General features: G+C 47.3%; 1 protein-coding gene and 1 long non-coding RNA gene across 4 annotated transcripts in view; one reads left to right on the forward strand and one right to left on the reverse strand.

The window, feature by feature from the left end:
- The window catches only part of MYO5C (myosin VC), a 1,282,854-nt gene that overhangs the window by 484,971 nt on the left and 771,654 nt on the right, over positions 1–26,229 (reverse strand). For all 3 annotated transcript variants that reach the window (XM_069624842.1, XM_069624843.1, XM_069624844.1), the window contains 2 exons: positions 17,255–17,318; positions 7,150–7,330 (listed from right to left, as the gene is read on the reverse strand). In XM_069624842.1, the coding sequence (XP_069480943.1) occupies positions 7,150–7,330; positions 17,255–17,318 (245 nt within the window). The remainder of the gene's footprint in view (positions 1–7,149; positions 7,331–17,254; positions 17,319–26,229) is intronic.
- LOC138504386 (uncharacterized) overlaps positions 1–26,229 on the forward strand; it is a 150,775-nt gene that overhangs the window by 44,372 nt on the left and 80,174 nt on the right. The gene's annotated exons all lie outside the window — the stretch shown is intronic.

The following is a 26,229-nucleotide window of genomic DNA, read 5'->3' on the forward strand; positions in this document are numbered from 1 at the left end:
GTAGAAACGGTGGAGCTTGAGGCTCGATTAAACCGAAAAAATTAGAAATTCTCCTGAAAAAGCGTGAAAACGCAGTAAAAAAATCTCGAGAGCTAAACACGAGGACTCCCAACACCTAAGCGTGCGGTAAAAATCTGAGGATGGCTGCAAGAGGCGGGGCTTAGGGAGAGGGCAGTCATTGGCTGGGGGCAGTATGACCCAGAGATCAGTGATTGGTTACTACTAAGAAAGACAGATCAGAAACGAAACTGATACTGATTTTTTCTTTACCGAGGATTCCCAGCCTGACGACGGGGAATATTCATGAGCATGTGAATCCATGCCAGACCCCATGCTGGAGAATTACAAAAACTCAGTCAGGTCCTTCCCTGCTTTTATTGGCCAGGGGTTCATGCCGACATTAAGAACTTTGTTACAATGTGCTCCCTATGCCAAAAGACACCTACCCATTCGGTACCACCAGCGCTGTAATAACCTCTTCCTATTATTAAGGTAACCTTCTTGAGAATTGAAATAGAGAAAGAGGATTTTATATACTACCTCTACTATCCTGTGGAAATTAATTGAAATGTGTTCTTCAGAATTTCTCTGCAAACCCCTTTGTGATCGAGCGGGGCCAGTTGGCGGGGAGTTTGATATATGAACTTTTATGGGAATCACCTGTCCATTAGCCTTCAGAGGAAGTTACCCTGAGTGAGGAAGGAAATCAGAAATATTTTCCTGGTCTTTTAGAAAGGAAAAATAGAGTTTCCTTTGGGGAAGATAGTATATCTGAGTTATCCACTCCCCCAGAAGGTCTGAAACCCCATGAAAAAGGAAGAAGAGAGGGAGAAATACCTAGACCATCATTTCCCAGAAGCGATTAACTAAATTCCTTATGGGCAGAATATGGGCTTGTGTCGAGATGTCGACCTACATAGCAGGAAAAACTAGAGACATTTTCCTCACACAGTGGTCTACTAGAACTTGAACCATCTAATACCAAAGGGTATGCCTCTAGTATGGAAAATGGTCACCCAGTGAGAGGGTGCCCCTTGAATATAATTGATCTCACCACCACCCCATTGTTAAAAGAACCCAGTCAGGATAGATCGGGTGAGGAGATAAAGGAGGTGCTTCTTGTCTTAATAAGATCCAGAGACCTAGAAAGCTCCACAGAATCCATCAAGGAAATCCTAAAGTATGATGGTCACAGAAGAAACAATGGGAAAGGACACACAGTGTGCATGCAACTGGCTGATTCCATCACCAACTGTTGTTGACCTTTGCCGACTGTAGTTGATTATCCCCTACAATCGCCTAGCATGATTGACAATCACCAACCATGGCCAGCCACTACTGACCATCACTGTGTAGCCATCCTTGGTCTTTCTGCCTGGCAGGGGGCCAGCGCGAAAGAAGCAATTCTCTTTTTCAAAACTAAAACTGTTGGATTTGCTGCCAATGTTTGTTATATGTTCTTTTTCTATTGTATTCTTAGGTTACGTAATGAATGGCAGTGAAAACCGAAGGACTGAATAATAGGATAGGAATAGCGTATAATGCAAAAATCAACAACCATCCCGATAAAGCAAACAAATCAATTTTAACCAAAATTCCCTTGTATGCATCATTTCTAATGATTTGTCCCACTTTATAGAATCAATGTATAAATCAAGCTATGCACAGCCAGATGTTTGCCCCATACATTGCAAAGAATTAGTGGTCACCTCCCTCCAAGACTAACTGAGATGGTAAAGTGGCACAGGATTGTTGGGTAACTGGTTCTGAACCATCAACTGGTTAGCTTTAACAAGATGAACCACACTATTCCGCTCTCAGAACTCCACCCTTATTTTTAATGTTTGCATGTGCTCGCTGATCACTGCACTACAAGGCTTTGTGATCAAGGCACACAGATCTGCAGATTACACCTGGCTGATCTTTAAGCTCTCAAAAGACACACAAGCCTAGCAACAATTTTGCAAACTGTATAAGAAGTAGGTCTATTGATATTTGTTTTATAGAAACTTTCTGTCTCCAATTTGTTCTGCTTGAATTTTCAAGAAAAAATGTGGATGGTAAGTTTGGCTTAGGCAATATTGGTGAAGGTGGGGTGGGTGGCGTCTAGGGGAAGTGTGGGGTGGAGGTTACTCCATCCTTTCTCTCCCAAAAATTTGAGTAAACAAATTTGCGGAAAAAAAGGATAAAAACCCTATTAGACATACAACCACATATGTCGCGAATAGAATCCATGTGCCATAATTACCTTAAAATCAATGCAACCAAAACCACGATTTTATTTGTCTGAGTCACATTAGAAACCTAATCATTGAATATTTGGCTCATATTTGGGTGATAGCCTAAAACCATCTAAAGTGGTAGAAAATAATGTGTTGGCATTGTGAGAAACCTGAGGGTATTCTCACTCCTACTCCCCTGGGATCCTCTCTGCAGGTGGCCAGGGAAAGGCAATCGCTCTTGGATCCTGACCCTGGGGGTGGAGAAGCGAGGGGGTTCACTTGGGTGGAGGGTCCTTGAGGATTGGGAGTGGGGAACCCTTTGGCGAGACATGGTATCCCCGTTTTCCCCATTGATGACAAATCCAACCCTCCCCGACCTTTATGAGCTATTCTAAATCTGCCCCCCTCATTTTTCCTCATGCATGACATTTTACAGTCCTGGAACGAGGAAGAGGCGACTAGGAGCAATGCACACCAACATGCGCCACATTAGTACTGAGATGAGGAAGAGGGCCTCAGAAAAGTACCATTGTAAAGATCAGGCATGTCTTGCTAACAAGCCTAATTACAGTGAAGCAATTAGTGAAAAGGACACACACTGGCTAACTACGAGTTCTGCAGGTGGATGTTGTTACCAGGTCTGACCTGGCGAGAGTAACGCCACCCACCTGCAGACGGAAATGGAAATACTGGCACCGTTAATTATGGTGCCGGTGTTTCCATGGTCCCCATCCCCATGGCATCCTATGGGAGTCCATGGGAATGGGGAGTCACGTTATTCCACCTTCGTAATTAGTGGACCACCGGGGCTGTAATGCCCCGGTAAATCCGGCAAGTCTGGAGGCGGTAATTCATTCCGGATCCGGTGGCAACCTGCCAGTTTTTCTGGCCCGGCTACTGCCGGACTCGGAATGAGGCCCACTGATGGGAGTAGTTGGAAGCTGTGCTGTAGCCCAAGAAACACACCGAAGACCGGAGCAGCTGAGGGTCTGGGTGAAGTGGGAGCAGGAGCTACGTGGCACAGAGGCGAGGAAAGGGAAGGACACCAGATGCAGGGTCGACCTTCATTTCAATTAAGAGACTGCTCATCCTCCTGTGGCACTGCCAGAGCACAGGAGTGTCTGAGGGGCAGAGGGAGTGCCCCTGTTCTGAAGACGTCCAATGGTGTGGCCTGTGCGATGCAAAAGAAGGCTCCACAGTGAGCCGGTGAGTTTTTCAGAATGAAAAACCCGGTGTTACTGTAGCCGCGAGTGAAGCGCTATTGTCTATAAAGCTGAACTGATAGAATGTTGCGGAGCGGTCGCATGCCTTGTTAAAGGAGCAAGCACGTCTTGGAAAGCCTCCTGGTGCAGTGAATTATTGTGAATCAATTAAAGTTTGCTGAAGTGGTCGAACACTTGTAGGAACATTTTCAAACGTTTTCAGCAATAGAATATAAGTACAGAAAACAACAGCTAATGAATACTGAACTCAAAGAGAACTTAGACATTAAAAGATGCTGAAGGCTAAATGGTGATTACACTTGAAATGAACTTAGAAGTGAAAGCATAATTGAATACTTAACTGTACAGGGAAATGTCATTGTGAAACAAACAAGTACAATGCCAAATGCTAAATGTGTGTTGCACAACTGATAAATCCAAATTCTGAAACTGAATAGAATTAAGCAACACAAAAATACATTAAAAGACTGCATTAAACTATGAACTGCAACTGAATATTCTGCAATTTGGAAAGGGGTGTGTGACACATGGTGGCAGAACTACTTGGTAGCTAAGGGGAAACCAGAAAAGCCCAAAGAGCACCCCCTCAATCCCAGGAACAATGAAGGGAAGCAAGTGAAAGTAACTTGACACACAGGAGTAAGTGTCAAGACATTGAAGTCTTGGGGAAGGGAACCATGAGGCCTGGCAAAGTTGGATTGTTGCGTTTGAAACTTGGGGAAGTGAACCCCAGAAGTGACTTTGAATTACATTCCTTTTAAACTGGAGAAAGGTAAACTTCAAGACTCTTTTTCATTTAACTGTCTTGTGATTGAGGAGGGGGGAGCTGAGAGAAAGCTGTGAGCTGGAAGAAGCTCAGAACTGTAAGTTGAAGCCTGTTTATTTTTACTTTGACATCCCTACATATTTGTTTGTTCTAGTTGTTAGGGCAAGAATATATTTTGGATACAGATGGACTATTAAGCTGAACCGATTTGACTAAGACCTTTCTTAGTTTCGTGCAGGTAGGGAAATCCCACCTTAGCAGGGCGCAAGATCAGCCTTCAACCATCCTAACATTTAAGTTAATAAATATCTTTTGTTTGAACTTTAAGTCTGTTGTCTGTGTCTTGCTTCAAGATGCCTTCACAGTATTGGTAATTGCGGCAGAACTGTCCAGAGTTTGCAAGGTCCTGCTAATATGTGCTTATATTACTTGGCAACATTGAAACTCACCTTCCCCTTTTTCATATACCCCTGTAAGGTGTGGGCAGGGATACCCTTAGTTATGTTCCATCTTGACTACACTAACTGCCCATATTCAGGCATCTGTTAGTATCTCAACCACAGCTGCACTAAGCTAAATACTACAGCATCTATGCTGCTTCTACTAGGAAGTTAAGAGCGCATCTTTCTAGCTCTTAAGGATCTGTGTAAAGCACCTCATGCCTTCCTTCCATGGCAGAGGACCACGTTTCCTAATAGATGTCTCCATACCCCGGTATCTGAAAAGTGGAAAGATCAAACATCTACTAGAGTTAATAATGCTCTTACATCAATAAAATAATTTGAACCATACATTTCAAGTAGGATTTTGTCATTTTCTAGCATTATGACTGGGCCTCACCACTCTCATCATTAATACCTTTAATCAATACAAACTAGAGTTCATTCAGGAGTTAACTAGTGTCTCCTGTCTTCTTTTGGATGGACTCTTTAGTCTCACATTTTGCTCTTACTCCATTTGATGTTCACCATTTCCCTTGCTCCCAGCCCCTTTTTCACTCTTTCTTCTTTTTAGCTCCCAAACTTTGAAATATATTACATCAGGCCTTAAGATCCAATTCTGCTTCTTTCTTTCCCCTATTACAATCTCACCTCGTGTCCACTGTTTCATAATTTTGTGCCTGATGTTGTATGCCTTTTGCCAATCATGTTATATTGTTTCCCTTTATTTAACTTTATTGTACAGTTATCTTTCTATTATGTTGATATATTTTTAATAACCTGCAATGCACATTTTACATGGCTGCTGAAATAGATGAACCCCCTCCATATCTAAAAATATGTTTCAAAGTGTATTTGAATTGGCTAAGCAAGACTCTCAGACATCTGCTGTTCATATTCTAAGTCTCCTTTAGGTGGACGTATCTCGTGCTTTGACTTTCATTATCACCTCTTTGCTGGTGACAATCAAATCTTTTTCACAAATCCCTCCTTCTCACCAGACATCTCAGAACAGATCACCAACTTTCTCACTGCAGTCCATCAATGGATGACTCTCCGTTGCCTCATGGTGAACTCCTCAAAAACACAAGTCATCTTCTAGCTTCCAACACCATCCTTCCCTCACCCCTCTTAGTTCCAAACCGCCTGATCCTCTTGCTCCTTCACCCAAAGCTCGCAACTGTGGGTCCTCTTTTAAGGTGACTTTCCAACTGTAAAAATGTATCACTACCACTGCCTCTGATACTCCTATTAGCCTTCTCAACATTCAGACAATTTGTCCATTTATTACTCGCCACTCTACAAAAGAATCTAATCTCTATCCTCGTGCTCAGCAAACTGGATTCTGCTTGTGCATAATCCTTGGCCTTACCCTCTACTCCTTTCTCCCTCTAGACAGTCCTCAACTTTGATACACTCACTCTCTGAAACCTACTTAGATCTTTCCCACTTCTACCTACCAACACCATGCTTGTTGTCTCTTCAGGTACTACCTCCTCCTTTTCAAGTTCCTTCTCCTAGTCTACAAAGCTACCAATGGTCTTTCTACTGAGTGCCAGACTGACTATCTCCATCTACTCACTATCTCATAACCTCCACTTCTCCTTTACACTCAATCTCACTGTCCCATGCCTCTCTTGTGCCTCCTCTCGCCTCTGCTTTCCCCCCTACTCGCCCTTCTCCACTGTAACCAGCTCCCCATCACAATCAAAGCCAGCCTGACCTTCTTGCCAAAGAGGGAGCTCTCCCGCCTCCATTGTAGTCTCTGTACCTGAACCCATCACTCCCTAGAGTGCTGTGTAATAGTGTAATTGTGTATATTGTACTTTACCCCTCTTTAGTTTGAAGCACTTGCTGCCCTAGGTTAATGTAAGCCACCAGTTTCTGTTATCCTTTTTGTCTTGTTGTATCCAAGCTCTATGTCCAACTTTGTTCATGCCCTAAAACTAGCTTGCCACTTGTTCTCATTGTTGTGCTAATATACACAAACCCTTCAGGGGTAGGAATCTACCATCTTTCTGATCAATATTGACATCCCCGTTCTTCAAATAAATGCAAATACAAATACATATTCAATGTATCCTTAACATGCATGACCTCTTCATTTTCATATTCACTATCCTCTCCCCAATCCCAATTGTAAATGGAGAAATCATTTTTAAAAAAAATGCAATCAAAAAGTGTAAGAACTAAAAACTGAATCTGTCCAGTTGTGCAGGTATATGAACCAGCATTGTTCCTGCTACCAAAAGCTGCTGTTGATTGTATGAGAGGATATTTCTAGGCCTAGACAGGGACATCTCTGTGCCGACACCATCCAAAATAATGTGAAACATGAAAACATACCTGTTGGAACTTGGAAACAAAGCATTTCACATATTCCATCAAATGGCAGCCTGGTACCAAAGGTATAGGCCAAAATGTGAGGCTGCATCATTGCAGTAAAATGTGCATGATTTGTATGAGTAAGTGCAGTGACACTGAGGCTACTACCATACCTTTGCTTGCTTCGTTAGCTGTGTTACTTCAAGTTTTAAGCCCTCGTTAACAAGCATCTTCTCGCGCATCTGGTGTTCTAGTTCCATGTTCTCCCCTTTGAGAGTTCTTATTTCTTCTTTTAGTAGATTGATTTGTTTTTCATAATCTTGCTTCTGAATTTCAAAGCTTTTCTCGAGTATTCTGCAAAAAGGCAAAATTGTGAACATGTTTAAATATTGTAAAGCATCTGCATTTATCTGCTTTAAAGAAAGGTGGTAAAGAGGAGGTGTTGATCAAATTATGTCAAAGCCTTTACTTTCACAAACTCCCTATTTGTTATTTACTTTCGATTGTTGACTAGTGAATGCTGCTTCCATTTACAGCAATCCATATGATTACTTCTAACCTGTTTTAAAGGGTACAATTATCGAGTGTGACCATTCAAAGGAGATCACCACACGCTTTGCGACTAGGGAGGTGAGCCCATTACGTTTAACACCTCCTAGGGGGACAATCTTCATAACAGGAAGAGACAGGAGCAGCCTCTTCAGACATTTGATAATCTGGATAAAGCCAAGAGGTAAAACACAGCTGAGAGATTGCAAGTCCAGAGAAGTATTACATACATTGGGCCTCATTACGACCCTGGCGGAAAGTGACTGACCGGACCGCAACAGCGTAAATAGCGTTTCCGCCATTGCACGAAGGAGCAAAGTGCGGCTAATCACGACCCATCGGGCACGAGCATTACGCCATGGCGGAATCCGAAAGGCTGCGATGGCGGAAATGACCCCAAAACGGCCCTTACCGCCGCCGTACGCTGCACCAGGTGCAATACCGCCACCCATCTTAGCGGTCACCGTAATGAGCGGTCACCGTAACGAGCGGGCACCGCAAATTACGGCCACCGTAAATATACGGAAACGGAAGTAAAAGCATGTGGCCGGAACGGGAAACAGCACGCCGCACAACTATAAAATCCGAATCCCAACACAACCATTAAAAATCCGACCCTGACACACATCCCAACCCGTTAGCAACCCCAGTTAAAAAAATAAATATGGGAAAGGTAGCCAAGAAAGCGTGTGACCGCAAGCGGCAGGTACACTTCTCCCGAGAGGAACTGACCGTGCTCACCGAGACCCTCCAAGAAAATGCCGCCGTCGTCTTCTCCAGTCAAATGACCAGGACGGCCCTTGCCAACAAGAAGGCCATATGGGCCCTGGTGGCACAGCGCGTAAGTGCGGTGGGGACAACACCCCGCACGCCACAGCAATGTCGCAAGCGGTGGGACGACCTGCGGATCCGCGTACGCAGCATACTTTCTGCGAACAGGAACATCGCCACAGCTACCGGGGGGGGTTCAGAGTCGCCCATCAAGTTGACCCCCTGGGAGGATATCTGCGCCTCCACCATAGGAATGGAGAGCATAGAGGGAGTCGGAGGGATGGAGAAAGGAGTGCCGACATCCGGAGAATCAGGTAGGTTGGCCAAGAGAAACAATGCGAAATCCACAAACCACGAACATGTGCAGTACCATGTGACCCCATAGTGCAATACATACTTTGCCCTGACAGCGCCCTCTAAAAGTCAGAATGAATAAACAAATCAATCAAGATGCCATAAACAACCCCTACATGTGCAGCATGCACCCCCTAACTGCAGGCAGCCAAATGAATGCATCCTCAATCCACACGAAAATGAGACCACCTCCAAGGCCCAGTCCCAAATCAGCCTCATGTACCACCCCAATGCATCTGATACGTTGCCATTCTAAATCCGACAGACCCATAACTAACGCTCGCCCCTCTTTACTCCACCACAGGGTCCGATACCAACGACGAGCTGCAGGACACCCCTACCAGCACGCCTGCAAAGAGGGCCAGGACCAACGTCCCAAGAGCCTCCACCTCAGGTGCAAGGATCAAGACACGGCAGCAGCAGGAATCAAGTGGCAGCACACTGGAGGGGACTGCAACAGGCACCCCAGCAGCCAGCAAGTCCACAACCCCAGCACCACAGGTCCCCCCAAAGAACGTATCTGATGGCACTGCCTCTGGTGGTAGCAGCACCATAGGTGACACAGCTGTCATGCCAGCATGCTCCGACACGGAAAACAGTGCTGGCGACGTAGGTACCATCCATGACCTTTCCCAATCCCCCTGCATGTTCCATCCCCTACACCATGACGAAACCACGCAGGGGCACCCTGAAGACGACGACTGGCCAACCCCCACAAGTCCTGTGCCAAGGCAACATGTGTTGAGCAGCCCCCCTGTCACACCACCGCAAATGTCCATGGCCCAGCAGAGGCAACAGTCCCTCGACCTGCTGATCGAGCAACAGCAGGAAGTGTCCACGCTACTCAAGGACCATGCAAATGAATGCGGGGGTTCCAGGGCAGCCATGGAAACATCCACCGAGACACTCAGGGCACAAATAGAGAAAAGTAGTGAGAGCCTCAGGGGAGAAATGGAGAGAAGCACCGAGAGCCTGAGAGCACAAATGGAGAAAAGCACCGAGAGCTTGAGAGCACAAATGGAGAAAAGCACCGAGAGCCTGAGGGGGGAACTGCATGCGACGTCCAAAGACGTTTGTGCTGAACTTGCTGCTGTGCGCCGTGTGCTCTCGGAGCTCTCACAAACCCTCAGAGACATGCATGGACGCGAGCAGGCAGAGACATCATCCGTGGCAAGTTCCGTCCAGGGCAGCCCCCAACGCAGATCTGGCAGGAACCTGCGCTCCACGGGCAGGGGTGCCCCTGATACCCGTGGAGGGGGCTTGCAATAGCGTCCAACCACGGACAGCATGCATATTTGGACACTGGTGTTGGGGGGGGAGGTAGTAGGGTGGAGGGGGTGTGTTGGGCTTCACTGGGTGGCGGGTCCATAGGGTGTATAAATCAAATCACATTAACAATACAGCATCTCATAATCATCCAATGACATGTGTGGACATTGATATTTGCGTACGAGGCCTTCATAGGCGTACAGTCCACAATGTGCCTGTACTACACACACACAGTGCCACAGGTCCCCTTTCCGTGTAATAGGCACCATGCGTGGTTGCTAGAAGCATGCATCTATGATGCTCTGTCGGATTGCACGTGCATCCTGTGCCTCATGGACTCCTTGAGGTGCCTCCACATCCCCACCCTCATCATCATCATCATCTTCAGGTGCATGCAGTACAGCGTCAGGGGGCATGGGCACATTCCTACGTATGCACATGTTGTGCAGCATGACACATGCCATGACCATCTTAGAAACCTTCTCATGGCTGTACATGAGTGCCCCGCCAGACCTGCTGAGGCTGCGGAAACGAGCCTTCAGTAGGCCGAATGCCTGTTCAATGACCACACGGGTACGTGAGTGGGCATGGTTGTAGTCCTCCTCATGCTCGTTCTGTGGGTTCCGGATTGGTGTAAGGAGCCATCTCTTCAGTGGATACCCGGCATCACCTGTATGAGACGAATAAAGGGTGTCAGTGGAATGATAGTGCTAAGTAGCCCCCCCCCCCCCTGCAAGGTCATTGACGCATCAAATGGGCCACGATGTAATGCATGGAATGAGACTCACCGAGTAGCCAGGATTTGTGCCCTGCGTGTCGCTCCATGTAGCGTGGTATTCTTGTGTTCCTCAGGACCATAGAATCATGGGTAGATCCTGGAAATCTGGCACAACAATGCGTAAATATCTTGTTGGAGTCACACACCATTTGCACATTGATTGAATGAAATTGTTTCCGGTTGCGGTACTGGACCTCCATGGCATGTGGGACAACCAATTCAACATGGGTGCAGTCGATGGCACCAATGCAACCCGGGATGCCGCCAAGTGCATGGAATCCCACTTTAGCGTTGGTAATCTCCTGGTACGTGCGTGGTAGTGTGATGTGGTCGTCGGCGTGCTTCAGGAGGGCATCGTGCACTTGGAAGAGTGTCCGTGAGAACAGTGGCTGTGAAATGCCATGCAACTGTCCCACTGTGTGCTGGTAGGTGCCTGTGGCCAGGAAGTGGAGTGCAGACACCACCTTCAGTAGGGGTGGGATGGCGGTTGGGCTATCTATCATGCTCACGAGGTCAGCATGTGTCATGTCCACAATGGCGATTATGGTGTCCCGGTCCAAACGGTAGAGGGTGTGGATCTGCTCAGCAGTGAGGTTGAACGGATCGGCTCGGAGGCGTGGGATTGCGGGCCGCCTGCGTGGTGGTAGTGGCAGTGCTTGTGGGCCTTGCTGACCCTGCCTTGCCCTCCTCCTCCTCCTTCTCCTCCGTCTCCCCTGTGCGCCCGGTTGTTGTACCTGTTGTTGTTCGTCGTCTTCTTGTAGTTGTAGCACTTGCAGTGCTATCTGGTCCCCCAGGCCCAACATCGCTAGTCCTGCCGGTAGCATTTTGGAGTGGGAGTGGTTGTGGGAGGGGTTTGGGTCTGCTATATATGTGCTGTCGGCCTGTATGGCCTCCACCTGTGCTGATTGAATGAATCTGTGGCAGATGCTATCCCTTCTGGCCGAGCACGTCCCGCACGTAAGGCTGCATTTGGCCGCATGGCATCTTGGGATTGGAATCATGTATCTAATCCCGATGGCAGTGTGATGTACTTTGACTGATCTTCATGGTATGCTCCCATTGTTACACATGCTATGATTGCAGCCGCTTACATACCTGTGAAGAGTCAGTGGTATGTAGGGCTCGATCGATGGCCGACCCTCATGCAGCACAGTAACGTACTTCACCGACGGCCGTGGCGTCCCATTTGTGATTGCAGCCAGTTAGCATCATGACACACAGCCGCACTACATTGATGTAATTGTGAATGCAAGCGTTCACAGAAGCCTTTTCGACGTAATGTTGCAAGTGAGGAATTCGAAGGCCAGCATTTTGGGCTTTGAAGTAGCGGCGAGGATACGCCCACAGGTCTGGCTGGAAATGTAACGTTCTATTGTAGAATGTCCTTGGGACATGGCCCATAACGAGCAGGCAATGAATGATATGAATTGAATGGGATGCGCAATAGCGTAGTGGACGATAAGGCAGGACGTTCCCAAATCCATCTTGCTTCACAACACTACAGATCCGGCCAGGGGCACAGTGGTTTTTGCGGACTGCATTACGCACAGACGCGATGGAAGTTTCACATATTATGTGAGTGAATATTCATGCGTTTTCATTGCGGGATGAGGGAATGATGAATGGATGCATGGACTGATGATTCCGTTTAGGGTCTGCCATGTACATGGGTTTTTTGATTCACTCCCCTTCCCCTGCGTTATGTGATGCAAGGCTGCCATAGTGGGACATACGTCTATCTGCCCTTGTCGGATCCTCCCTGTCTCGACGCGCCTTCATACACTTGTGTCTAGGCACGTTACTAATCCCATGTCATGGGTTCTATCTTGACGGACGCATGCACAGTAACCGACGTTGCCAATGGTGTATTTAGCTCGATTGGTTTCGTTATGATTCGATACTGATTTAGGGGTGTGTATATTCCTTTGGAGTGGGCTAGCATGCATATGGGTGTGGATTTGGTGTGTTGAATGAAGATTGTAATGCATCATGAGTCCCGTAATGCAATCGGTTAATTTGTGTTTGTTTTGGGTGACAGGTATCTCCTGCCCTATTGCAGATGCCATCTCTACGCCACTCCTCCAGATGGTTTTTACTCTCGACTCCTGCAGCTTCGGGTGAATCAGTGGAGCACCATTTCGATCTTATGGGACAATCGCCAATGGGCCACATGCCCTTACGCTGTACTGGTGGCTAGGTGCAACATTTCGGCCTTTCAGCTCGACTAGTGCCTGCCTCATGGGACGGACCTGCGGTTCTTGCCGCTTCCATGTTGCCTTTTGGAACGTTGATGTAGGCCCTGTGTGCCATGATGGTACAGGGCGTCACACAAGTGGAAGCCGGTCAATTATTGCAGATGCAGCCCTCGGTGATGATGGTTGTTTTGGTGTTATTTTGCAAATTGCTGTGGGGCCTTTGTCATTTGGATGTGCATTTAAATTGTATTCCGATATTTGTCGTGTTGCGTTGTTCTTTGCAGGTGATGTGGCGATTTTCGATTTGTGGCGGTATGTATTGCGAGATGATCTGCATTGTGTTCCGCCTTCTGAGTTGAGTTGTGTGGTACAGTACTGGCCGCGTTTGCCTACGTAGCACAGTATGGTCACGGATAGGGGCTGCCATTGTGTCTGTTTACATGATGTGCTGTTCAGGGGCGGGGGATTGGCTTTTGGCCGACTGGTGCCTGTCAGCCAGGTCGATTGGTGGAATGATGGGTTGTTCAGAATGTGGCTGGTCACAGGTGACTGTGTTTGCGTGCGTTTGTTGGAGGGGGACTGGGGTCATGTCCATTGGAATAGCTTCTGTATTGATGCCATCTGTGCCCTGCAGCTCCCATCGGCCCCTCTTGGGATGAGCCTGGCTGCTCAGTCACTCTGCCAACTTGTGTGGTACATGCTTCTGCTGATGGTTGGTTTGTTTACTGGCATGAGTACAGGGCTGGTGCAATCCCCCTCAGGATGCTGTTTTGGATGTTGCCTTGCGCTGGTGGCAAGCGATGGGGGACTACTGTTGTTTTGTGTCATGTGTTCTTGATTTTCATTTTGATGTATTGTACCTTCACATGCCTGTGCTGCGTCAGTACGGCTATGGTGACATGCCGTACATGGATGCCCACTCACGGGGCGCTTTGAGCCCCTGCATGCTTTTCTACGTTGGCATGCATGGGTGAATTGTGGATTTCACTGGTTGCATAGTGTGAGTACATTGCGCCTGCCAGGAGTTGTGCAATGAGGCCAGGGAGTGGAGTACAGGCACTCAGTGGGCCATTTACGGTTGGTTCACGTTGCCGTATTTCTCGCCATGGCGGAATGGTACTTTACGACGTGCTTGATGGCGTTCAGTACATGTCCGCTAGGGTCAGAATTCGCGTACCGTTGCGCCATGGCGGTGATTCCGGTTTTGCAAGGCGCGCGTGCGCGTACTTGGTGCAGTTAGCGTTGCCGTTCACTGCGGTGTCGCTAATGGCATCGTACTTTACGGTGACGGGTCATGATCGCAACGAGCGGTGTTCGATGGCGGTATTGCATTTCCGCCATCATTTTTCCATTTCCGCCAGGGTCGTAATGAGGCCCATTGCCAATAATTCTGTTAACTTGCATTCTCTCTATGTTGGTTCCATGTGTTAAAATCATGGCAAAAATGGCCGTGGACACAAAATATTGTGGCAAAAAGGCTGTGGTTTTGCCACCGCAATCCATGTAAAGGATGCAGGGGACACCCCGCAACCCCTGGACCCATTATACCATTTAAAGGGAGCGGGGGACACCCCCGCAACCCCCACTCGCCTTAAATGGTGTAATGGGGTAACCTTTAACGGGTCAAACCACAGCATTTTTGCCACAATTTTTTGTACAGGCGACATTTTTGCTGCGATTTGATCACTGCATACCTCTATATTTCACTGCCAGGAAGCTCTACTATGGACCAGATAAAACCTCTATAGAGGTGAAACATTGATATTGATATTTTATTTATTTATTTTATTTAAAACATCTTGAACTGGTGAAACATCTTGAACTGTTCCTGATAGGGAACTAGCAAGTTTTCCCTACCACTATCGGTTCTAAACCCACTGCCCTTAGTCAAGTAGTAATGCACTTTAAAAGCCAAGAGTAACCCAGTAGTCGTGATCAGGTAAAGGACAGCTGTACCATGTTATTCACCAATGCATGCTAATAGAGTACCTGCTGATTGCCATTGATGAATACAATACCTTATCAGAGTTCAGATTACCAGCTGCAGAAAGCGTGGGTGCTAAGATTCCTAGCAAGTTTTCCCTACCACTATCGGTTCTAAACCCACTGCCCTTAGTCAAGTAGTAATGCACTTTAAAAGCCAAGAGTAACCCAGTAGTCGTGATCAGGTAAAGGACAGCTGTACCATGTTATTCACCAATGCATGCTAATAGAGTACCTGCTGATTGCCATTGATGAATACAATACCTTATCAGAGTTCAGATTACCAGCTGCAGAAAGCGTGGGTGCTAAGATTCCTGAATCCAGGATGTCTGCAGTTTGTTTAGAAAAAGTGAAAGCACGCTCAGAGGCCTTTCACTATAGTATATTCACTACAGTAATGTCCATCTAGACATTACCCCAAACCAGATAGCCTAACCCTTTGCAAAATCCCCCTAGTAAAGCGTGTAACAAAAGTGATTAAAACAAAGATTTGGTGCTAAGAAATAGTACATTTCATGGCAATGTATTTTCATTGCACAAATACGTTTCAGGTGTGACCTTGTCATGCCCCGGTGGTCGTTTCCCTCGCACAGCCGTAGGGACAAACACAAATGGAGACTGCCGTGGGGCTTGTTACAACTGAAAGCACAAAAGAAATACAGCATCCAGCATTCCCTACCTGTACACGGTCACGTGATACGGAAACGATGTACCTCTCAGCTTCCAGCCATGAACACTATATGTAACAGTGAGAAACGCTCCTCCGGTGCTCCTTAACTGAGTTACTCTCGTCTCGTTAAGTCGCACTCGTACTCTTGAACTTCTGGTATTCCGATCATTGGAATTGCTTAAGGATTGATTTTCGTCTGTTCCCTGTTTGACTTCTGACGCCTGGTTCCCCTTCTGGCTGACTTCCCTGGTTACCGAACCTCCGGACCGTAGCCCGATGCTGCTGTCCTGCTTGCCCCCCTCCTGGAAGTTGTTCTGTGCATCAAGACACTGTAGTGCTTCCTTGCTGCTTATGCTTTGACTTTTTTACTCACCTATTTCAACACGATTCCTACCTGTACTCCTCTCGCCTTGTGCGCGGTCCTTTCCTCCTTCTCTTCCTCTTACTACAAGACCTGTCTCCAGCACCTGTTTGAGCATCACCGATGCCTTCAGACAAAAGAGTGCCTATTCACACTTACCTTTGGCGTACTCTTCCTTCCTGACGCTGGGCGTTCCTCCACCTTCTACGCCGGTCGATTCAACTGGGGCATCTAACATCAAGTGGTAACCATCGGACACTGCTGTACTCTACACTGGTTACCTGCCTGCTGCCGCAAGGAACTGAGGTGACCCCTGGACGCTCTGCTGCTTTTTTCTTCTGGGTCACTACTTGGCAGCTCATTTGGACTTCCTGGCTTCTACTTCACTTGGATATTTGGACTCCTTAGACGCGCCCTCGTGCCATTCGGGTTAGGTTTTTTTGGACATCTGCACTGGGAACACACCTTCTTGGGAATTGGTTCTTCTTTCCTGTGACTTCTCTGCACAAGACACGTAGGTTCACTGCATTATCTTCCAACACAGCAGGTAAGAGTGGGGTCACTTGGGGGTGTTGCAGAGTGGTGGACCGGTGTATTGAGGTATTTATTTTGTGCTATTGTATTTCTTACCTCTAGCACTGTTACTGCTCGCTGACTTTTCACTCAAGCCCCTGGCCTGGCAGGTACCTTTACTACCCTGCAGGCCACGCACTTAGGAGAAAGGTTTTTTTCTGTCTTCGGTCCACGGTTGTTGGCGGTTCTGAGCCAGCTCACCCTCATTGGCCATTGAGATCACGACAGACCTCTTGAAAGGACATGTTTTATTATTGACGCCGATCTGCTTGGCACGCATGTCAATATGTTTATTTTGCATTTTTGTTGACATCATCAGGTACTTGGATATGTTTTACATGTTTTTTTACTTTGACTTGTGGTAATTTCATTTACTAACAGAAGTGTATTGTGGATGATTCTTGGTTAAAATGTTTGCTGCCATTTGTTAACCTCATCCATCATCTTGCTATACACTTTCAATTTTCCTACATCTATTCTTTTCAACACTTTGTATGTTTCTGTCTTTCCCTTAATATTTGTGTTAACACATTGTTCCTTTGATTTAATACCTTTTTTTTATTGGTTGTCTTTGTACGCAGTGTGAACTTTTGTGTTTATGAATTATGTCCTAAACAAATGTGATTTTTGTTTGCTGCCATCATAAGGTTGGGCTGGGTTTTCAGAGGATAGTCCATTAATAAAATACATAACAATTTATTATAGGCACAAGAAGTAAACATTTTGATAAGTGAAACACTGATAAAGAAGAAGTTGTTTTTTAGTGTCTACATACATTCTTTGCCGCTGTTCCTTTTCTACATCAGCGAAAAGTTGTTTGGTAAGTTCATCCATTTTATCTGGAAAAAAGTAAAGGGGTAAATAGAATATTCTGCTGTAACAACACAGGAAAAGTCAAGAAGATCAATGGACTTGAAAGTTACTCTACCCAGACAGAGAGACTTCAAGCTGTTGATACATATCACTCCTCTTCTGGTGCTATAAAATGCACAATACCTATGAGCTCTCACAGAATATAAAATGTATTACAGGAATGATGACAAGGATGGTGTTCAGGTTTGTCAGGAACCAATCATAGCAGCCAACGAGTCCTAGACAAGAGTCCTTTGTGGAGTGCTGGTCACACTGTGTGACTGACAGCGTTGATTTGTTTGATCAGCCTTGTGAAGGCGTGTAGCATCTACTGTGGATGTGCATAAGTTGAGGCAGGTTCAGAAAAATTCACATTCATTGTCAGTTAGAGCATGTTCATTAACTGTAAACGGCAGAGGTTAGTTTGGTGATCTTGTATCTTTGAGGGTGAGGTATTTTTCCAAAATGCCCTGGGCCTCATCACAAGTTGGGCAGTATCCCGACTGTAATATCGCCCAACTCTAATAGCGTTAGCGCCCATCAGTCCGGCAGTATTATCACTGGCACATGGGTTGGGCGTTAAGGGTAAATCCCCATTTCCCCATTGGGCCCATTGGACGCAATGGGGACATTTCGGTGCTAATACAGCGCACTAATACAGCCGGCGGTGATACAGGGCTCTAAATGGGATTTTCACCTCCAGAAAAAAGCTGGAGGTAAAACAGACCATTTAGTGACCAAATCATGATAGGGCCGGCCATTAAATGTAGCGGTAATGCCTTTACCGCCAAACTCGTGATGAGGCTCACTGTGTTCAAATCAAGCCTCAGGGGGTCTGTTCAAATGTGTGCCATGCTGCTTATGTGAAGCAAGGCTACTCCAAAACGGTCCACCATGATAGGTGCATGCTTGGTGTGTGCAGCGTATGCATGGTTTTTGGTGCTTCTCTGCTACTTCCATTCAAATATACACTTATGGTTAAATGTAGAAAATGATGCTGCTAAAGAAGGCAGATGTGTTCTCTGGTTATTATATAGGTTGATTTCAATATCTCTCTTGCTGGGAAAGTGGTAGTCTCCACAAATACTGACATCTCACATGTTTTGAGCTCTAAAAATATGAGGGTGGGCTAATGAGTTTTTTCTCATCATGGCATTGGTCAGACAGCATTGTAGCTCTCGTTAAATTGTAGTATTTAGTGCATGAATTATTTGGCCACACTTTTCACCAATTTGAGGGTGGAACCATCCCATAGCAGTATGAAGGGTGGAACTATGTTTACCATGATAAGCATTTTGGTGCACACATCTGGGAAGCCTTAATTGGTGTCTTTAAGGCAACTGTTGGCCATCAGTTGTTTCTTAGTGTTCTGTGGGTGGGTTTAAGGAAGGCATGATATCAAAGTAAGACAGACACAAGTGATCACAGTTCAAGGGTATTTATTGAACTTTATCAGGGGTGTGAAAAACGCCTATCTAAACCTAAATCTAAGATGGGAGCAGGCTACAACCATCAAAATAATAATACTACAGATCTAGTGGAGTCTAGTCAAATAAAAAGGTGCATATACTAAAAAATACTATTGCCAATCCTTACCGCTATGCTACAAAATAGTGTGGGATAATCTCAAAAGAAAGAAGTGTTTATAAAATGATAAGTCAGGATGTTTAGGCCGTGGGCCTCCCTTCCCCATGTTTTTAGCACGGGACAATGCCAGTCTCTCCAGCACAGCACACTCCTGGGCTTCTCTGGCACAAGGTCACAGTTCCCTTCACCAATATCAGGGCCTTCTGTGCCCATGTCTCTTGGGTGCAAAGTCTCTTGCCTCAGAGGACCTAATGTATCACGAACAACAAAGACAGTTCCTTTCTCAATATTCACGTTGGCCAATATACTCTTCACCCTGGATCCCCCTTAGCCGGGCTCCGACCCTTCTTTTAGTCACAAACAACAATTTTTAGGCATCCCTTAGTCGGGTTCACATTTGCCACATCAATCTACTTTAGGCATCCCTCAGTCAGATTCACATTTGCCACAGAAAATAATCTCTGGGTGTGTTACTGTTCACCCCTGGATCCCCCTCTTCCGGGCTCAGACCCCTTTTCTACAATTAGTCCCCCTCTTCCGGGCTCAGACCCCTTTTCTACAATTAGTCCCCTTCTTCTGGGCTCAGACCAATTTCAGCATCCAAACAATCAAAGACTTTTGAGTGTGTACAGGATTCAACGTAACCCGCTGCAGGAACACTTTGATTGCACAGTTCACTAATTCTTCCCCGTTCAGGGGGGGGAGGGTACCAAACAGAGATGTTCGAGTGAGCACCCTCGTGGCACCGGACCACTCTGTATCTGGTACCCAATTCCGTTCTACAAAGTTCAATTGGATACAAGTTCCCTTTCGTCATACAATGTTGTCGCTTGCAACCTTGAGTATAACACAGTCCGGTCTGCTATCAGTTTCTTCAACCCACCGGCTGTGCTGAACCTGTTGGCGTTGCTTTTCTGTTGGAGTCAAGAACAGTACCACGGTTACAATCGCTTCTCCCCGCCTTGGCTATCGATGCAAAGAGGCCTTGTGTACCTTTGACACACACTACACCGTTCGTCAGCTGTAATCCCTGGTCTTAAGTTTCTTTTCCTGGAGGCTTCTTGAACGTCACGGTTCTGTGTTAAAAAGGGCAAGGGCATTTTCCTTGTCGTTCTCTCCATTCTCACCGCCTTTCTCTTCGGTTTAAACTGCCATTCCCAAATAGCTGCTTTCTCGTGTGTTTTGTCTTGCTCCGAGTGTGCTTTCGTGCTCCGCCTTTTATCCACGTGGAGACGTGTCATGGAAGTCAGGTGTGTGTAATTATCAGTAATTGCCTGACTCTGCCTGACTCTTGTGTTGGGACATGTCAGGTATACGGCTCTGGCATTAGTCCGTTGTCGCTTGCGATGAACTGTCCGTGAGAGAGCGTTTGTGTTGGAAAAGGGGGGCAGGGGGATTGAGTTCCTAGGTATCCTACCTGGTAAGTAGGGGAAAAGGTGTTATGAGGGAGGGAATACCACGTCTCACCCTTCAGTGTTCTACTCCCGCTCCCCAAAGACCCCCCCCATCCAGGTGACCATTCCCCACTGGTCCACTCCCAGGAACTGGATCCAATAGCGATGGCCATGTACTGGCCACCTGTGTGACAGATCCCCAGGGACTAGCGTGTGAGACACCTTTAGGTTTCTCACAGTGGGTCCTCCTTTCCCATTTGATATGTGAAACCACACAGCCATCTGCGACTAAGCAGGGATTGCCTGTGTCCTCGTTCTAAAAGTCAAATGATTTAGTCAGTGGGTTCTGTACACGATAGTGACCAAATAAATGTGATATGGGACTTGCAGTTTCCGAATCCCGCAAAAATTTAACGTCTGTGCAGAATACACTGTGATGCATAGGTGTGCGTATAAAGGAAGATTCTAGGATACAGGTATGGCATACAAGGAGCTTGTAAGAAAAAAGGGGGGTCCCCAGTGGGCAGCTGTGGTTGGGGTTCATTAAACTAAAAGGAGGACAGCCAAAAACCATACATCCACAGTTATGAACGAACATAGATGTGTTTTTATGATATTCAATATTTCCTGCAGATAAATGTTTGGAGAAACTGACTAAAAGAGAATAAGTGATATTGAAGGGCTGCTAAAAATTTGAAACTGTAATGGTAGCCCAGATATGGAAAAGGGAGAATGGGCCTCATCACAACCCTGGCGGTAGCCGTGCCTGTAAAACAGGCGCGGCTGCTGCCTGAGTTGGATTTTTTCCGGCACCCAGAAATTGGCAATTACCGGGTCATTACGGTCTTGCCTGACCCGGTATTTGCCCATTCTTGGGCGCCGGAAAAAATTCTTCCCCATTCCCATTGAGCCCTATAGGGGCATATATATATATGCGAACAAATAGGGGCAGACTTTTGGGCTTCAGACTTTTTGCCCTTGATAATTTCGTACAACACTGTCACAGACATCTGTGTCTGTGGTATTCAATGGATTGCATTCTTCCGCAGATTCCTCATCAGATAGATATCCTTCCAGCGTCAGCTGCTCAGAAAGTTTTTTCGACAGGGAGGTATAGTACGACTCGATATCGCCCATTGAATCCTCTTCACTCGACTGTACCATTTGTCGGCTCCATACATGACGTTGGCCATATGGGATACATTACTCACCGTAATCGTATTTATGAAGCTTGTATCTGCTTAGATTCACATGCTGTGCATAGGCCGACATCTAGTGGAAGCTGCGGAGTATTACAGTTTGTTTTTCGAAACTCAGAAAGGGGCATCGAACTAGGGCTTTTGGGTTCTTGGAAGAAGGCCGGTAGCTCAATGGACTGGTTAACATGGAATTTTGAAATGTACTTAGGTGAAAACCTAGGGTGTGTGCGTAAAACCAGGTTATTCTTATGAACAGTAAAGAAAGGATCCTGCACTGACAGAGCCTGAATTTCACTGACCCTCTTATGTCTTATGGATGTAATGGCTACTAAGAAGGCAGTTTTATAAGTCAGGTGTTTGAGACTAGCTTTATGCATGGGTTCGAATGGAGGTCCCATGAGTTTAGCAAGCACCACATTAAGGTCCCAACCTGGTGGTGGGTTAGAAATTGGAGGGTGGAGTCTCTTTACCCCTTGCATAAAGGCTTTGACCACTGGTACTTTCCACCATGACACCTTGTTATGGGAGGTGGTGTAGGCTGACAACGCCGCCAGGTGTACCTTGAGTGAATTAAATACTAACGCTAGTGAATTGAGATCCCCAGAACATGTTGGGATGATAGGTAACTGTTCCGTCTGAGTGCCCATCTCCAAATTTTGGGAACAAGCTTGGACATATTTGGCGAACAAGTGCCCCCTTGTTTGTTTATGTAAAACATTGCCGTCGTGCTGTCTGTTAGGATCTGCACTGATAGGTTGGATGGGTAGGGTTTGAATGCCCGAAGCGCTCTGAAGACTGCCAGAAGTTCTAGCAGGTTGATGTGATTCTGAGCCACTGTGTGAGACCAGAGACCCTGAGATGTGTACTGAAGGAGGTGAGCTCCCCACCCTGACAAGGATGCGTCTGTTGTGGCGACGGCTTGTATTTCTGGATAGTAAAAGGGTTTCCCCTTTGTAAGATTTTCTCTTGTCTACCAGCGAAGACTCTGTACTAGGGTTGGCGAAGCGACCACTAGCTCGTCCCACTGACCACTTGCCTGAGACCACTGTTTCGCCAACCATTCCTGCATGGGTCGCATGCGCAGGCACGCTTGGGGAACCAGGTAAATGCATGATGCCATCATGCCTAGCAAACACATCGCTTTGCACACCCTTATCTGGCGACCGCACTGATAGAGGAATTTGCAGCAACAGATTCCGAATTCTTTGCTCTGTTTTGAGGTGCTTGGCACGAGGCTTGATTTTTTCTCATTGATTGAGAAGCCCAATTGGAAGAGGAGGTTGATAGTTATTTGAATGTTGGATCTGCAAATTACGGGGGTTTCCCCTGTGATGAGCCAGTCGTCTAGGTAAGGGTACACTGGGATTGCCTCCCTGCGTAGGTGCGCAGCCACCACCGCCAGTACCTTGGTGAATACCCTTGGAGCCGAGGCTATTCCGAAGGGTAGCACCTTGAACTGGTAGTGCTGGTTGTCTATTTTGAAACGCAAGAATCTTATGTGCGCTGGGAACATGGAAATATGAAAATAAGCATCTTTCATATCCAATGTTGCCATGTAATCTCCTCTTTTTAGTAGGAGGATTACTTCCTGTAGTGTAGTCATGCAGAATTTCTGTGGCTTGACATACTTGTTTGCAGGGTGCAAGGCTAATACTGGGCGCATTGTTAGATCTTTTTTTGGCAAAAGGAAGTAAATTGAATAAATACCGTTGTTTACCTGGTTGCCCGGGACGAGTTCTATTGCGTCCTTTGCAAGAAGAATGACTATCTCCTCGAGGAGGATTCTTTGGTGCTCCAAGGAGTGTATCTTCTGTCTTGGAGGATGGTTGCAGGGGCGTTCCAGTAGCTCTATACAGTATCCCACGGACACTGTGGACAGCACCCATCTGTCCGAAGTGATCCCTTCCCATGCGTGGGTGAAGATGGAAATGCGCCCCCTACTGGGAATGCATGGGAAGGGACCCGGAGCGGAACGTCACTGCTGATTATTGGGAGGCGTAGCGCCCCTACCTGGGCTGCCTCTCCCCCTACCACAGCCCCTCTTTTGACCTCTGGAGAAACCTTGGGTAGTCTGTTGGTTGCCGCCCCACGAGGTTCCTTGGTTCTGATAGTAATTGGACCCTCTCTGGGAGTTTTGGCCGCGAAAACTGCTATTTCCCCATTTCCCTGGGGGCTTATTTGTTAGTTGCCGAGGGACTTTAAGGTCTCATATTCGTCCTTAGCCGTCTTCAGTGCTTCCTCCACTGCTTTCCCAAACAGGACATTTGGTTCTACCGGCATGTCTACGAGGGTGGCTTGGGTCTCCGGTTTAAACCCCGACTGCCTTAGCCAAGCGTGTCACTTAATCACTGTGCTCTCTGCTATCAGCCTCCCTGCATTGTCTGCTGCATCGAAGTTTGTTTTGAGAATGCATCCAGACACTGATCTCCCGTCTGATGCAATTTGGGCCAACTGGCTCTTCAGAGGTTCGGGTGCAGAGGCAATGAGGGCAGCTACCTGTTCCCATTGGTGGCAGTTGTAGCTAGCTAATAGAGTAGTGTTGTTAGCAATGCGAGCTTGGTATGCCGACGTGGATGCCACCTTTCTCCCCACAGCATAAATTCTCTTGCTCTCTTTGTCCGGGGGTGCTTCCGAAGAAGCCAAAGGTGTTACTTCCCTCTTTCTGGTGGTAGTAACTGTTATGGTGTAGCTTTTATGAGACATATAGCAGGCACAACAACGCGCTCAGAGTGCAAAGCAAATCTTCAAATTAAAACACAAATCCACTCACGGAGGCCCGCAAGGGCCATGCAGGGCAGTTCCCTCAGGGCTACCGGCGACCGCTCTCCCACGCTCCACTGAACAAAGAAGTGAGCAGGGGGAGCGGCCGTCGAGTAGGCCAGAAGGGAACCAGCCAGACAGCCAAGCAGAGGGGGGTGTGGGCGGGCAGGGAGGCGGGAAGGGAGAGGAGGACCAGGAAATGGGAGGGGGGAGCAGGCACAACAACACGCTCAGAGCGCAAAGCAAATATTCAAATTAAAACACAAATCCACTCACGGAGGCCCGCAAAGGCCAAGCTGGGCTTCCTTGGCCTGCAGTTCCCTCAGGGCTACCGGCGACCACTCTCCCACGCTCCGCTGAACAAAGACACTGGGTACCTGATATGCATTACTGTGTTCACTGTGTTCTGAATCTGTGGTAAACTAGGGTTTTTTCTCCCCTCGCAGAATTTTCAAACTTAGGTGGCCTCTCCACTGGTTACCTGATATGCATTACTGTGTTCACTGTGTTCTGAATTTGTGGTAAACTAGGGCTTGCTGCTCTCTTCCTGCCCGCTCGTGCTTGTCCCACCCCCGCACTCCCTCCTATCCCATGGTGCTCTCTATCTCATCTATCTTTTTCTAACTGCTTCTCCATTGACTATCCTGCTCTCCTCACTAAATCTGGTAGGAAAAAGTTTAAAAAGTACATCCTGGTCTCCAACCCAGGCCTCCCTATCGCTGACACCTACACCAGTGCCTCCTCTAAGGAAACTCTCACTGACATCCTCTTTTTCGTGCCTTCACCTGACCTATTGGTCCTTCATATTGTCTCTGTGCTCTCTCCTTTCTCCTCTTCTCCCATTAATGGTGGAATCCGCTGGGACGTCCTCTTGGCCTCCTTCCACTCCTCTAAGGCCATCATTAATGTCTACGCTAATGGGACCGTCTTGGTCCAAGGCCCTCAGGCCAACCTTCACCTCTTTGATAGACGCTTCCCGCGCCTCATCAACTTCCTTTCCTCTCCTGCTGTCCTCCCTCCTCTGTCCTCGGCTACCTTGCCTCTACCCTCCCTCCCTGCCCCCTCGCGTGCTCCTTCTCCTCCGCACGGCATACCTCTGATCTGTACCCCTCCCCGGAAGTCCTTCAAAGATGGCAACCTTCTCCACATTGCCACTCTTAACTCTCGCTCTGCTGTCAAACATTCCTCTGATATCTGCCGCCTTCTTGAGGAACTGGACCTTGACGTACTCGGTCTCAATGAGACATGGTTCATGGCCAGTTCTGTCACCAGCTTTGACACACTCCTACCTTATGGCTACAAGATCCTCTCCGTGCCCAGGCCCAACCGTGCTGGGGGGGGGTGGCCCTTATCTTCCCTGAGTGGATTCCTGTCACTGCTATTCCCACACAGACCTACTCCTCTTTTGAATGTCTTGTCTGCCGACTCTCTCTCTCTCCTAGCCATTCCCTTACCGTGGCTACTATCTATCGGCCACCTGGTCAAATTTCCTCCTTCCTCTCCGAGTGGGCGGACCTCTCCTCCTCACTCCTGTCCTCAACCACTCAACTCCTCTTTCTTGGAGACTTCAACAACCACCTGGATGCCTCCTGTCCCCCCTCTGGACTCTTTCGCGACCTCTGCGACTCTCTCTCACTCTCTATTCTCCCATCTGGGCCAACTCATTCTGCTGGGCACACTCTTGATGCCCTGATCTGTTCAGACCTTCCCCTCTCTGTCCCACTCTCCACTCCTCTCTCCTGGAGTGATCACTTTCTCCTCTCCTCCCACCTCACCCTCCCTACCCCACAGGCAAAGCCACCCTCATCACTGCCATCTTCCTTCTCGGTCAACCGACCCATGAAGCGTGTGTCAGTTGAGGCTTTCGGTGCCACCTTCTCGCCCCCTCTTCCCCCCCTCGGCTGACTCCCACCCTGACACAGCCCTCTCCACTCTCTACTCTGCTATATCTGATACTC

The sequence above is a fragment of the Ambystoma mexicanum genome, chromosome 11 (assembly GCF_040938575.1).
Source record: "Ambystoma mexicanum isolate Mex_15411 chromosome 11, UKY_AmexF1_1, whole genome shotgun sequence".
Classification (NCBI taxonomy): domain Eukaryota; kingdom Metazoa; phylum Chordata; class Amphibia; order Caudata; family Ambystomatidae; genus Ambystoma; species Ambystoma mexicanum.